At 32.7% G+C, this 15,615-nt stretch overlaps 1 protein-coding gene across 3 annotated transcripts in view; it reads left to right on the plus strand.

The window, feature by feature from the left end:
- LOC126746327 (uncharacterized) overlaps positions 1-9,381 on the plus strand; it is a 45,122-nt gene extending 35,741 nt beyond the window's left edge. Inside the window, exon 4 of one of the 3 annotated variants that reach the window (XM_050454526.1) lies at positions 8,483-8,610. Coding sequence is in view for 1 of the 3 variants with exons in the window: in XM_050454527.1 (XP_050310484.1) it covers positions 8,483-8,616 (134 nt within the window). In the remaining 2 variants the exon portion in view is untranslated. Of the gene's footprint in view, positions 1-8,482 lie in introns of all 3 variants that reach the window. The other 2 variants (XM_050454525.1, XM_050454527.1) reach the window with 2 other exon arrangements.
- Positions 9,382-15,615: the final 6,234 nt, after the last annotated feature.

Consider the following 15,615-nt stretch of genomic DNA (forward strand, 5'->3'; position numbering starts at 1 on the left):
GAGAAAACCGGAAAAAATTAAAATTCAAAAAAGGCAATTTTCTCAAAATCTATGAAAAAATTTGAAGTTTTTATTTTTGTAATGGATGCTCACTTTAAATGCCGTAATAAAAGTATTTTACACATTTTTTCGAAAAACTAGTAAAAAAGAAGTTATTGGCATTTTTTGGGTTTTGGCCAAAACTGGAAGATTTGAGGATTTTTAAAAATTTGCCAAATCCAAAATTTTTTTTTTACATAAATTGGCCATAAAGAGGTGATGAAAAAACTCTTATAAGAAAACTCTCCATTTCCCATAGGAAAGCCAGGAAAAAATTAATTAGTGCAATTTTCATAAGACCCTATGAAATGTTTCAAACAAATCATTTATATTTTTTATTAAAAAATCTATGGGTCCAATGAAAATTTAGTTTATATAAAAGTTGTTTGGAATTTTAAGGGCTATTCTGAGAAAAAGAAAATTTGAATTTATTTCCCATACAGTGGGAGAAAAATCGGAAAAAATTAAAATTCAAAAAAAGTGATTTTCTCAAAATCTATAGGAAAATTTGAAGTTTTTATTTTTGCAATGGATGCTCACTTTGAATGTCGTAATAAAAGTACTTTATAGATTTTTTCGAAAAATTAATACTAAAGAAGCTATTGGCATTTTTTTGCTTTTTGGCCAAAACTGGCTGGAAAATTTGAGGATTTTTAAAAATTTGCCAAATCCAAAAATTTTTTTTATATAAATTGACCATGAAGAGGTGATGAAAAAAGTCTTATAAGAAAACTCTCCATTTCCCATAGAAAAGCCAGGAAAAAATTAAATAGTGTAATTTTCATAAGACCCTATGAAATGTTTCAAACAAATCATTTATGCTTTTTATTAAAAAATCTATGGGTCCAATGAAAATTTAGTTTATATAAAAGTTGTTTGGAATTATTAGGGCTATTGTTAGAAAAAGAAATTTTGAATTTATTTCCCATACAGTGGGAGAAAACTGGAAAAAATTAAAATCCAAAAAACGCAATTTTCTCAAAATCTATGGTAAAATTTGACGTTTTTATTTTTGCAATGGATGCTCACTTTAAATGCCGTAATAAAAGTATTTTACACATTTTTTCTAAAAACTAATAAAAAAGAAGTTATTGGCATTTTTTTGGTTTTTGACCAAAACTGGCCGGAAAATTTGAGAATTTTTAAGTTTGCCAAATCCAAAAATTTTTTTTTACATAAATTGACCATAAAGAGGTGATCAAAAAAGTCTTATAAGAAAACTCTCCATCTCCCATAGAAAAGCCAGGAAAAAATTAATTAGTGCAATTTTCATAAGACCCTATGAAATGTTTCAAACAAATCATTTATGCTTTTTATTAAAAAATCTATGGGTCCAATGAAAATTTAGTTTATATAAAAGTTGTTTAGAATTATTAGGGCTATTGTTAGAAAAAGAAATTTTGAATTTATTTCCCATACAGTGGGAGAAAACTGGAAAAAATGAAAATCCAAAAAACGCAATTTTCTCAAAATCTATAAGAAAATTTGACGTTTTTATTTTTGCAGTGGATGCTCACTTTAAATTCCGTAATAAAAGTATTTTACACATTTTTTCTAAAAACTAAGAAAAAAGAAGTTATTGGCATTTTTTTGGTTTTTGACCAAAACTGGCTGGAAAATTTGAGGATTTTTAAAAATTTGCCAAATCCAATAATTTTTTTCATATAAATTGACCATGAAGAGGTGATGAAAAAAGTCTTATAAAAAAACTCTCTATTTCCCATAGGAAAGCCAGGAAAAAATTAAATAGTGTAATTCTCATAAGACCCTATGAAATGTTTCCAACAAATAATTTATATTTTTTATTAAAAAATCTATGAATCCAATGAAAATTTAGCTTATATAAAAGTTGTTTGGAATTATAAGGGCTATCCTCAGGAAAAGAAATTTTGAATTTATTTCCCATACAGTGGGAGAAAACTGGAAAAAACTAAAATCCAAAAAAAGCGATTTTTTCAAAATCTATGAGAGAATTTGAAGTTTTTATTTTTGCAATGGATGCTCACTTTAAATGCCGTAATAAAAGTATTTTATGCATTTTTTCGAAAAACTAATAAAAAATAAGTTATTGGAATTTTTTTGGTTTTTGACCAAAACTGGCTGGAAAAATGTGGATTTTTAAAAATTTGAGAATCCAAAATTTTTTTTTTACATAAATTGACCATGAAAAGTTGATGAAAAAAGTCTTATAAGAAAACTCTCTATTTCCCATAGGAAAGCCAGGAAAAAATTAATTAGTGCAATTTTCATAAGACCCTATGAAATGCTTCAAACAAATCATTTATATTTTTTATTAAAAAATCTGTGGGTCCAATGAAAATTTAGTTTATATAAAAATTGTTTGCAATCATAAGGGCTATCCTCAGGAAAACAAATTTTGAATTTATTTCCCATACAGTGGGAGAAAACTGGAAAAAATTAAAATCCAAAAAAAGCGATTTTTTCAAAATCTATGGGAAAAATTGAAGTTTTTATTTTTGCAATGGATGCTCACTTTAAATGCGGTAATAAAAGTATTTTACACATTTTTTCGAAAAACTAATAAAAAATAAGTTATTGGAATTTTTTTGGTTTTTGACCAAAACTGGCTGGAAAATTTGTGGATTTTTAAAAATTTGCCAAATCCAAATTTTTTTTTTTTACATAAATTGGCCATAAAGAGGTGATGAAAAAAGTCTTATAAGAAAACTCTCCATCTCCCACAGAAAAGCCAGGAAAAAATTAAATAGTGCAATTTTCATAAGACCCTATGAAATGTTTCAAACAAATCATTTATATTTTTTATTAAAAAATCTATGGGTCCAATGAAAATTTAGTTTATATAAAAGTTGTTTGGAATTATAAGGGCTATCCTCAGGAAAAGAAATTTTGAATTTATTTCCCATACAGTGGGAGAAAACTGGAAAAAATTAAAATTCAAAAAAGCTGATTTTCTCAAAATCTATGGGAAAATGTGAAGTTTTTACTTTTGCAATGGATGCTCACTTTGAATGCCGTAATAAAAGTATTTTACACATTTTTTCGAAAAACTAATAAAAAAGAAGTTATTGGCATTTTTTGGGTTTTGGCCAAAACTGGAAGATTTGAGGATTTTTAAAAATTTGCCAAATCCAAATTTTTTTTTTTACATAAATTGACCATATAGAGGTGATGAAAAAAGTCTTATAAGAAAACTCTCCATTTCTCATAGAAAAGCCAGGAAAAAATTAAATAGTGCAATTTTTATAAGACCCTATGAAATGTTTCAAACAAATCATTTATATTTTTTATTAAAAAATCTATGGGTCCAATGAAAATTTAGTTTATATAAAAGTTGTTTGGAATATTAAGGGCTATCCTTAGAAAAAGAAATTTTGAATTGATTTCTCATACAGTGGGAGAAAACTGGAAAAAATTAAAATCCAAAAAACGCAATTTTCTCAAAATCTATGGGAAATTTTCAAATTTTTATTTTTGCAATTGATTATACCTTTAAGCCCAAACCGAAAAGTATCCTACACATTTTTTCCAAAAATGCATAAAAAAGGCATTTTTCGTTGTTCTCAGCCAAAATTCCAACATTAAAGTTTCAGAGCTTAAAAATGGTTTTTCGCTCTCTACAACAAAAGTCATTAGTTCCCATAGGAAAGAACCAACAAATAATCAAAATGAAAAACCTCCCCCATTAGTCAGAGGGTGGTTGGAACTCCACCCTCAGACTAATGAGAATACGAGCTGCTGCTCCTGGCACACGCGAATCCCGGATAAATCTTTGATAAATCATTAAAAAAAGAATCAGTTCCACTTTCCAGACATCCAGGACCACCCAGAAATCCCTCGTTAAAACCAGTTTTATCCCGATAAAGATTGAGGCACGTGCCTCAAACACCACCTGGATATTATCCAGAAAACACGATTTATTTTTTCATAGGAGTGCGGGAGGGTAAAGGGGGATAAAGTAAACCTAATTATTATCCGAGCGAGGAGAGTTTCCTCTTTAAACTGGGCCAAAACGAGATTAATTTGAGGGCTTAATTTTAAAAGAAAATTACTCGAGAATCTAATAAGGGATTATAAGACGATGAGTCGCCTTTGGGAGATATTTTACAGAAAAGGGACGTTTTGCTATTTTAAATGGGGCCCTAGGATAAATTAGGAGGCAATTTTTGAGTTTTACACCCTTGAGTTTTGAGGGAACGATTATTATAGAAAATGGGTTCGAAAGTTTTGTCGTCATTATCCATACGTATCAAGGATCGGGAAGTTTCCTTGTGAACTTCTTAATTGAGTTTTAGCGTTTTGTTTTTGACAAAAGTGAGTTTTCAAAGTGGGCGTTTATCGCGCTTTTTTGTTTAAATTAATTAATTAATTAATTAATTTAATTCCTATCCTCCCCTCCCCCACCCTTCTTTCCTTCAGGGAGGGTTTAAAACGGACAGTTTCCCTAGGAGCGAATGTACAAGGAAACGTGTAAGAATTCCTAAATTGTTTTAATTAAGTTTCCTACGGGAATGCGAGGAACACTCCTGGACCGTAGGAATCGATTAAAAATTAAAACTACGTTAGTGTATATCCGGTTTCTGCAGGGGGTTTTCTTCTAGGGTTTTTTTGTTCGTTCAATGCGTCCGCCATTTTGTTTTTTTGTGACGTCATTTGCTATTAAATCATCCCTAGCCCCCCATCTCCTGTTAACTGAAACTCATATTATCCCGGAAATAAATTACTTAATTTTTTTATTAAGCGACATTTTTTTGGAATAATTATTCATTTTTAAACCCTTATATCTCGGGATCTATTGGAGCTTCAAACCTTTTACTAGTCTCAAATTAAAGGATATTTAATCCTTATTAAAAAGTGTATCAATGTTTTTTTTTGCCCGAGGTACTCCTCAGGAGTTATCAGCCAATAACCGGAGAGAGGTCCAAAAAATTTTTTTTTTCTTTGAGAGTCTGAAACATAAAAAGTGTTGGTGCAATTGCTTTGGACCCTAAAGGGAATTTGTAGGGCACACTTTTCATAATCCAACGCAATTTATTTCATAATTTTGTCTTTAGGGGTTTTTGAGTAATTTGAGTTTTAGTGGACTAATAAGACTAATGGCTTTTAACTTCAAAGTGACCACAGGCTTCAAAGCCCAAAAACTCGAAAACTACTGGGAATATTCTCGTGAAATAAAAAGGATAATATTCTTCAGAATGTTTTTAAAAAATGTTGTTAATAGTCCAAGCTAGTCTAGGGAACAGTTTCGGAATTATCGGCCATTTAAAGTGGTAATGACCAATAAAGGTGACCAGTCGCTTCATAGTCCAAAAACACGAAAACTGCTGGGAATATTCTCGTGAAATGAACAGCACGATATTCTTGAGAGTGTACTTAAGAAATGTTGTTCAAGGTCCAAACAAGTCCAGGCAACAATTTCGGAATTATCGGCCATTTAAGGTAGTGATGCCCGAAAAGAATGTTTTAATTTCAAAGTGACTACTCGCTTCAAAGTCCAAGAACTCGGAAACTACTGGGAATATTCTCACGAAACAAAAAGCATAATATTCTTCAGAATGTTCTTGAGAAATGTTGTTAAGAGTCCAAACTAGTCAAGGCAACAGTTTTGGAATTATCGGCCATTTAAAGTGGTGACGACCAACAAAGGTGACCACCCGCTTCAAAGTCCAAAAACTCGAAAACTACTGGGAATATTCTTATGAAACAAAAAGCATGATATGCTAGAGAGTGGCCAGCATAATACCAATATTTTCATTGTTCCAAGATGGCGCCGTTTTAAAACTGTCAACTGTCAAAAAATGGAGCAGTGACGTCATTTTTTCTGTATTATTCTCTAGCACCTTTAATCCATTTTTGAACGATTTTTTTGATGAAAATTTAGTTCGTTAGTTTAATCATTAATCAGTTAGATGGCGCCATTTTTGAAACTGTCAAGTGGAGCAGTGACGTCATTTCCTGTTTGTTCAAAAAGAAGTTCATGGCACCCTTGATCCATTACAAAAGAATTATTTGTTTTTCAATGATAATTTTATTTTGTATGCAAGCCGTGACGTCATTTTCCAAATATATGACCCTAGGCACCCTTGATTCATCATAAGACCAATAATGTTTTACCAACATGGCGCCATTTTTGAAAATGTCAACTGTCAACAAAGTGACGTCATTTATTGTGTATTCATAAGGAATGCCATGGCACCCTCGATGCATCACAAGGAGACCATCTTGTTCAAGATGGCGCTCATAGATTGAAACTGTCAATGTCAAATGTCAAAAAAACAGGAATGTATATGTCGCCATTTTGTTTTGTATGCCAACAATGACGTCATTTTCTGTGAAATTGTCACGGATTCCATGGCACCCTTGATCCGTTACAAAAGAATTAATTTTTTCTCCATCAGTAAATAATAGGCGGCCATCTTGTTTTGTATATAAATCGTGACGTCATTTTTCGAAGTTGTGTCCATAGCACACTTGATCTGCCATAATAAGATTACCATTTTTTTTCCAAGATGGCGCCATTTTGACACTGTCAACTGTGAAGCCGTGACGTCATTTCTTCGTATAATCATCATAGATTCCGTGGCACACTTGATCATTTTGTACCTGTCAACTGTCAAATACAATGGAGCTGAGACGTCATTTTCCGTAGTACACTTCGTTCATTTTTTTGAATAATTTTGTTCCAAGATGGCGCCCTTTTGAAACTGTCAAGTGAAGCAGTGACGTCACTTCCTGTATATTCATAAGAAATTCCATGGCACCCTTGATCCGTTACAAAAAAATTAATTTTTTCTCCATCAGTAAATAATAGGCGGCCATCTTGTTTTGTATACAAATTGTGACGTAGTTTTTCGAAATTGTGTCCATAGCACACTTGATCCGCCATAATAAGATTACCATTTTTTTTCCAAGATGGCGCCATTTTGACACTGTCAACTTTGAAGACGTGACGTAATTTTTTCGTATAATCATCATAGATTCCATGGCACACTTGATCATTTTGTACCTGTCAACTGTCAAATACAATGGAGCTGAGACGTCATTTTCCGTAGTACACTTCGTTCATTTTTTTGAATAATTTTGTTCCAAGATGGCGCCCTTTTGAAACTGTCAAGTGAAGCAGTGACGTCACTTCCTGTATATTCATAAGAAATTCCATGGCACCCTTGATCCGTTACAAAAAAATTAATTTTTTCTCCATCAGTAAATAATAGGCGGCCATCTTGTTTTGTATACAAGTCGTGACGTCGTTTTTCGGAATTGTGACCATAGCACACTTGATCCGCCATAATAAGATTACCATTTTTTTTTCCAAGATGGCGCCATTTTGACACTGTCAACTGTGAAGCCGTGACGTCATTTCTTCGTATAATCATCATAGATTCCATGGCACACTTGATCATTTTGAACCTGTCAACTGTCAAATATAATGGAGCTGAGACGTCATTTTCCGTAGTACACTTTGTTCATTTTTTTGAATAATTTTGTTCAAAGATGGCGCCCCTTTGAAACTGACAAGTGAAGCAGTGACGTCACTGCCTGTATATTCATAAGAAATTCCATGGCACCCTTGATCCGTTACAAAAGAATTAATTTTTTCTCCATCAGTAAATAATAGGCGGCCATCTTGTTTTGTATACAAGTCGTGACGTCATTTTTCGGAATTGTGTCCATAGCACAGTTGATCCGCCATAATAAGATTACCATTTTTTTTTCAAGATGGCGCCATTTTGACACTGTCAACTGTGAAGCCGTGACGTCATTTTTTCGTATAATCATCATAGATGCCATGGCACACTTGATCATTTTGAACCTGTCAACTGTCAAATACAATGGAGCAGAGACGTCATTTTCCGGAATTCTTCCGTAGTACACTTCGATCAATTTTTTGAATAATTTTGTTCCAAGATGGCGCCCTTTTGAAACTGTCAAGTGAAGCAGTGACGTCACTTCCTGTATATACATAAAGAATTCCATAGCACCCTTGATCCACCATAAGACCAAAAATGTTTTTTCGATGACGTCATTTTGACATTGAAAACAAGAGGAGCAGTGACGTCATTATCTGTAAGGAATTTCATGGCACCCTTGATCTATTACAAGAATAATCATTTTCTTTCGTGGATACTTAATACGCGCGGCCATTTTGTTTTGTATATAAGTGTGACGTCATTTTCCGAAACTTGAAACTGTCAAGTGACGCCTTGACGTAATTTGTAGATTCATAATGAATTCCATGGCTTCCTTGATCATTTTGCAACCGTGATCTCTTATGTGTATTTCGAAATTCCCCGTCCCGATCGCCGTAAATATTAAACAGAGTTTCAACTAAAACCTCACTCAACGCGAATAAATGAAATATTAATAAACCCCCGGGGCGCATACCCCCAATATCGATCGGATAAAAGTTGCACGTGACATTTCCGAAAATAGCATTTATTCATTTAAATTAATTTAATTTCAGATAATTGGGATTGGAACTCGAGAACGTTCTGTTGTACGGAGGACGCATGCAACTCCGCGCATCCACTGCTCGCCCCGCTCCTCCTCCTCCTCCTCACGCTACTACTCGGAGGCGCTCAGGCGGCGGCCAACTGAAACAACTCCTCGCGCCGATGATAATGAAGGAAACTGTAATTTTGACGTGTCAAACTGTAATTTTGACGTGTCTGAATTGAGCCCGGGGGGGAGGGAGGGGGGGGGACACCCTTTAAGGGTGGGATTAAATTCCTCACAAAAATATATTCTAAATTATTGTTCTTCTAAACATACATATTATTGAGATTAGGGTAGTAAGATTATGTTTTTTTTTTTTAATATTAATTAGTTGCTGTGTTTTGAAGGGAAAGGTGGTTTTGTGTTGACAGCTGTCACGTTGACACATTTTTTTGTTTCCGTGACGTCATAATTGACAGTTGGTACCGCGCAAAATCGCCCCCCTGAAGCATGACCTATACTGGCTACGATCACTTATAATTAATTTTCTACACTTTATACAGTTTAAGCTTACTATTAATCACATTATTATGACTATATCATAGACTATAAATAGGAATTGTGATTTCACTATATAGATATAGGCTTGATTTAAGAGGCTCAAAATATATATATAACTAGTCAATTTATTTAAATATGGTTTTGGCACTAGATATTGTAAATTTAAGATGTTTTTAGTCACATAATACTTCCGATTTAGTCTTTAGTATGTCGTAACGAATTTCCTTCACAATAAGAACTTTAATGGCCTTCACCAAAAACAAAAAAAAAGTCTCTATCGATAATAATTTATAATATCAGATAGTCAATTTTTTGTCACGCCCCTGTAACTGAAATTCTAAAATTAAATAAACGAAGTTATCACCACTGGTTTGTTTTTTATGTTCCTCCCTGTATATTATGTATTAAGTACTAAGGTGGTGCGCATGATCGGTTTTAGAATCTGAACGCTTTGCTGTTGCTTTGATATCACGGAGCGTTAGGATTCTTACACTGAGAATGTAGCAGGAGGTTTTAGGTTAGTTTTCTTATTTCGCATATATGGGAAAAAGGTTTTTTAAAATCCGCCTTTTTTTTCTATTTGAGTTATGGTCGATTTTTAGGTGAATAAAAACTTTTTGTACATTTTCCCGTGTTGCTATGGGAAATTGAACTAATTGTTATAAGAGCTTTTTTCTCCTTTTGACAAGAGGAACCGAAATGGTCCTATGCAGTTTTGCCCTCAGAGTCACAGGAAACGAGAAAAACGTTGAAAAAGGGGTAAATATGGCTTTGAATCGTTTTTGTGGCTCTAGTATTTGGTCAATAGATTTTTCTCATTAAGGTTTCACGTTTGTTTCGAGATTTTGCATAAGTGGAAGAAAAAATTTTTGAAATCGGTTCATTTTTGCATTTTGAGTTATGGTTGATTTTAAGTCAACGCAAACTTGCTGTACGTTTTTCTCCATTCCTATGGCAAGTAGAGATTTATGTTATAAGAGTTTTTTTCTCCTTGTGACAAGAGAAATCGAAATGGTTCTATGCAGTTTTGCTCTCAGAGTCACGGGAAACGAGAAAAACCTTGAAAAAGGGGTAAATATGGCTTTGAATCGTTTTTGGGGCTCTAGTATTTGGTAAATACATTTTTGTTATTAAGCTTTCACGTTTGTTTCGACATTTTGCATATGTGGAAGAAAAAATTTTTGAAATCGGTTTATTTTTGCATTTTGAGTTATGGTTACTTTTAAGTCAACGCACACTTGCTGTACGTTTTTCTCCATTCCTATGGCAAATAGAGCTTTATGTTATAAGAGTTTTTTTCTCCTTTTGACAAGAGGAATCGAAATGGTCCTATGCAGTTTTGCTCTCAGAGTCACGGGAAACGAGGAAAACCTTGAAAAAGGGGTAAATATGGCTTTGAATCGTTTTTGTGGCTCTAGTATTTGGTCAATACATTTTTCTCATTAAGGTTTCACGTTTGTTTCGACATTTTGCATAAGTGGAAGAAAAAATTTTTGAAATCGGTTCATTTTTGCATTTTGAGTTATGGTTGATTTTAAGTCAACGCACACTTGCCGTACGTTTTTCTTCATTCCTATGGCAAATAGAGATTTATGTTATAAGAGTTTTTTTCTCCTTTTGACAAGAGGAACCGAAATGGTCCTATGCAGTTTTGCGCTCAGAGTCACAGGAAACGAGAAAAACCTTGAAAAAACTTTTAATAATTTATTTTAGCTTTGCTATGGGAGTGAGAGATTTTTGCCATTAAACTTTTTTCTTTGTTCTGTCATTTTACATATGTAGAAGAAAAAATTATTTAAATCGGTTCATTTTTGCATTTTGAGTTATGGTTACTTTTAAGGCAACGCACACTTGCTGTACGTTTTTCTCCATTCCTATGGCAAATAGAGCTCTATGTTATAAGAGTTTTTTTCTCCCTTTGACAAAAGGAATCGAAATAGTCCTATGCAGTTTTGCTCTCAGAGTCACAGGAATCGAGAAAAACCTTGAAAAAGACCTCTAAACATTGATATTAGCTCTGCTATAAGAGTAAGAGTTTTTTGTCATAGGAATTTTATGTTTGCCTTTACATTTTACACATAACAAAGAAAATATTTTTGAAATCGGTTCATTTTTGCATTTTGAGTTATGGTTGATTTTAAGGCAACGCACACTTGTCATACGTTTTTCTCCATTCCTATGGCAAATAGAGCTTTATGTTATAAGAGTTTTTTTCTCCTTTTGATAAGAGGAATCGAAATGGTCCTATGCAGTTTTGCTCTCAGAGTCACAGGAATCGAGGAAAACCTTGAAAAAACTTTTAATAATTTATTTTAGCTTTGCTATGGGAGTGAGAGATTTTTGCCATTAAACTTTTTTCTTTGTTCTGTCATTTTACATATGTAGAAGAAAAAATTATTCAAATCGGTTCATTTTTGCATTTTGAGTTATGGTTGATTTTAAGTCAACGAACACTTGCCATACATTTTTCTCCGTTCCTATGGAAAATTGAACTTTATGTTATAAGAGTTTTTTTCTCCTTTTGATAATTTGAATCGAAATGGTCCTATGCAGTTTTGCTCTCAGCTTCACAGGAATGGAGAAAATCCTTGAAAAACACCTTTAATGCCTGATTCTAGCTCTGCTATGAAAGTAAGAGTTTTTTGCCACTAAGCTTTTATGTTTGTTCTTACATTTTAAACATATCGAAGAAAAAATTTTCAAAATCGGTTAATTTTTACATTTTGAGTTATGATTGACTTTGGGTGCACGCAAACTTCCCCTACGTTTTCCCAGTCTCCTATGGGAAACAGAACAATATGTTATAAGACTTTTTTTCTTCTTTTTCAACGTTCTAAGCAAGGACAAACAATTTTTTTCGAAAATACAAAAAATATGTTTACCCTTTTGATATCCAGTAGACATTATGATGCGAAAAATTTCCATAAAATTCATCTTATTTCGCCGTCCGTATCTCACGTACATAGAGATTGTTTCTTTTGACGAGCGAACAAATAAAACCATCCGGTCCGGGAGATCCGTCGTGTATCCCCGGGACATGCAGGTCATCCCAAACTTTAAACTGGAACATAAATAATTCATCCGGCCTGGAAAATCTGATTTTTGTGCACTTGAAATATGTAAATGCAAACAAAATATTATTATATATATATTCCTCTATTCCTCTTCTCCAAATGATCCATCATATTAGGGACGAAAGTGGTCCCAAGCAAGTCATTTTGGAATTTCAATTTGGCTATTAGAGGGAGAAGTGGACGTGACATGTCCTTTAAAATATTATTATCACGCCGTATATTGGGGCGATAAGGGCACCACAGATTACCGCGAAAATGGCCTCCTTGACCCTTTTTTGATCGGATTGAGGAAACTATTTAAAATCCATATCGAAAATGATGCTTGCATGCGGAAGTCGATGAGGAATTTTCACCTTTAAGTGCCGCTTTCCATATTCGATTTTATGCTGAAATGTCTCCGGTTTGGACGTTTTCCTACCTTGAATATTAGCAAATTTGAATATTTATGAATATCGCTTTTATTCGCCGGGATTTGGGTCTTAAGCTCTGATTAACTTATGGGGGTGTGGAAATTGTAGGGATTATGCCGCATAATGAAGGGCTAAAATTTGATTGTGAACATTTTTTTAAAATTCGTTTGTCCTTGTTTAAAACATCGAAAAATAATAAAAAAAGTCTTATAACATAAAGTTCTGTTTGCCATAGCAGATGGAGGAACCGTAGGAGAGTTCACGTGCACCCAACATCAACCATAACTCAAAATGCAAAAATTAACCAATTTCAACAAATTTTTCTTTGTTATGTGTAAAATGTAAAAGCAAATTTAAAATTCTTATGACAAAAAATTCTTACTCTTATAGCAGAGCTAAAATCAATGCTTAAAGGTCTTTTTCAAGGTGTTTCTCGATACCTGTGACTCTTAGAGTAAAAGTGCGTAGGACCGTTTCAGTTTCTCTTGCTAAAAGGAGAAAAAAACTCTTATGACATAAAGTTCTATTTGCCATAGGAATTGAGAAAAATGTATGGAAAGTGTGCGTTGACCTAAGACTAATCATAACTCAAAATGCAAAAATTAAGCGATTTCAAATTTTTTTTCTTCTACATGTGTAAAATGATAGAACAAAGAAAAAAGCTTTATGACAAAAATCTCTCAGTTCTATAGCAGAGTTAAAATAAATTATTAAAAGTTTTTTTAAGGTTTTTCTTGATTCCTGTGACTCTAAGAGAAAAAGTCCATAGGACCGTTTCAGTTTCTCTTGCTAAAAGGAGAAAAAAACTCTTATGACAAAAAGTTCTATTTCCCATAGGAATTGAGAAAAATGTATGGAAAGTGTGCGTTTACTTAAAATCGACCATAACTCAAAATGCAAAAATAAACCGATTTCAAAAATTTTTTCTTTTACATATGTAAAATGACAGAACAAAGAAAAAAGTTTAATGGCAAAAATCTCTCCCTTCCACAGCAAAGCTAAAATAAATTATTAAAAGTTTTTTCAAGGTTTTTCTCGATTACTGTGACTCTAAGAGGAAAAGTGCATAGGACCATTTCAGTTCCTCTTGTCAAAAGAAGAAAAAAACTCTTATGACATAAGGTTCTATTTCCCATAGGTATTGAGAAAAACGTATGACAAGTGTTCGTTGACTTAAAATCGACCATAACTCAAAATGCAAAAATGAACCGATTTCAAAAATTTTTTCTTCTACATATGTAAAATGACAAAACAAAGAAAAAAGCTTAATGACAAAAATCTCTTACTACCATAGCAAAGCTAAAATAAATTATTAAATTTTTTTTCAAGGTTTTTCTCGATTCCTGTGACTCTAAGAGCAAAAGTGCATAGGACCATTTCAGTTCCTCTTGTCAAAATGAAAAAAAAACTCTTATGACATAAGGTTCTATTTCCCATAGGTATTGAGAAAAACGTATGACAAGTGTTCGTTGACTTAAAATCGACCATAACTCAAAATGCAAAAATGAACCGATTTTAAAAATTTTTTCTTCTACATATGTAAAATCATAGAACAAAGAAAAAAGCTTAATGACAAAAATCTCTCATTTCTACAGCAGAGCTAAAATAAATTATTAAAAGTTTTTTCACGGTTTTTCTCGATTCCTGTGACTCTTAGAGTAAAAGTGCATAGGACCGTTTCAGTTCCTCTTGTCAAAAGGAGAAAAAAACTCTTATGACAAAAAGTTCTATTTCCCATAGGAATTGAGAAAAATGTATGGAAAGTGTGCGTTGACTTAAAATCAACCATAACTCAAAATGCAAAAATTAACCGATTTCAAAAATTTTTTCTTCTACGTATGTCAAATGACAGAACAAAGAAAAAAGCTTAATGACAAAAATCTGTCACTCCCACAGCAAAGCTAAAATAAATTATTAAAAGTTTTTTCAAGGTTTTTCTCGATTCCTGTGACTCTGAGAGCAAAAGTGCATAGGACCATTTCGATTCTTCTTGCCAAAAAGAGAAAAAAACTCTTATGACATAAAGTTCTATTTCCCATAGAAACGGAGAAAAACGTATGGCAAGTGTGCGTTGACTTAAAATCGTTCATAACTCAAAATGCAAAAATGAACCGATTTCAAAATTTTTTTCTTCTACATATGTAAAATGACAGAACAAAGAAAAAAGCTTTATGACAAAAATCTCTCACTCCCACAGCAAAGCTAAAATAAATTATTAAAAGTTTTTTCAAGGTTTTTTTCGATTCCTGTGACTCTAAGAGCAAAAGTGCATAGGACCATTTCGGCTCCTCTTGTCAAAAGGAGAAAAAAACTATTATGACATAAAGTTCTATTTCCCATAGGAACCGAGAAAAACGTATGGAAAGTGTGCGTTGACTTAAAATCAACCATAACTCAAATTGCAAAAATTAACAGATTTTAAAAAATTTTTCTTCTACATATGTAAAATCATAGAACAAAGAAAAAAGCTTAATGACAAAAATCTCTCACTCCTATAGCAAAGCTAAAATAAATTATTAAAAGTTTTTTCAAGGTTTTTCTCGATTACTGTGACTCTAAGAGGAAAAGTGCATAGGACCATTTCAGTTCCTTTTGTCAAAAGGAGAAAAAAACTCTTATGACATAAAGTTCTATTTCCCATAGGAACGGAGAAAAATGTGTGGCAAGTGTGCGTTGACTTAAAATGAACCATAACTCGAAATGCAAAAATGAACCAATTTTAAAAATTTTTTCTTCTACATATGTAAAATGACAGAACAAAGAAAAAAGCTTAGTGATAAAAATCTCTCACTCCTATAGCAAAGCTAAAATAAATTATTAAAAGTTTTTTCAAGGTTTTTCTCGATTCCTGTGACTCTGAGAGGAAAACTCCATAGGACCATTTCAGTTCCTCTTGTCAAAAGGAGAAAAAAACTCTTATGACATAAGGTTCTATTTCCCATAGGTATCGAGAAAAACGTATGACAAGTATTCGTTGACTTAAAATCGACCATAACTCAAAATGCAAAAATTAACCTATTTCAAAAATTTTTTCTTCTACTTATGCACCATGACCAAACAAATAAAAAACCTTTATACCAAATTTCCCTTATTCCTATAGTAGAGCTAAAAAATCT

The sequence above is a fragment of the Anthonomus grandis genome, chromosome 17 (genome assembly GCF_022605725.1).
Source record: "Anthonomus grandis grandis chromosome 17, icAntGran1.3, whole genome shotgun sequence".
Classification (NCBI taxonomy): domain Eukaryota; kingdom Metazoa; phylum Arthropoda; class Insecta; order Coleoptera; family Curculionidae; genus Anthonomus; species Anthonomus grandis.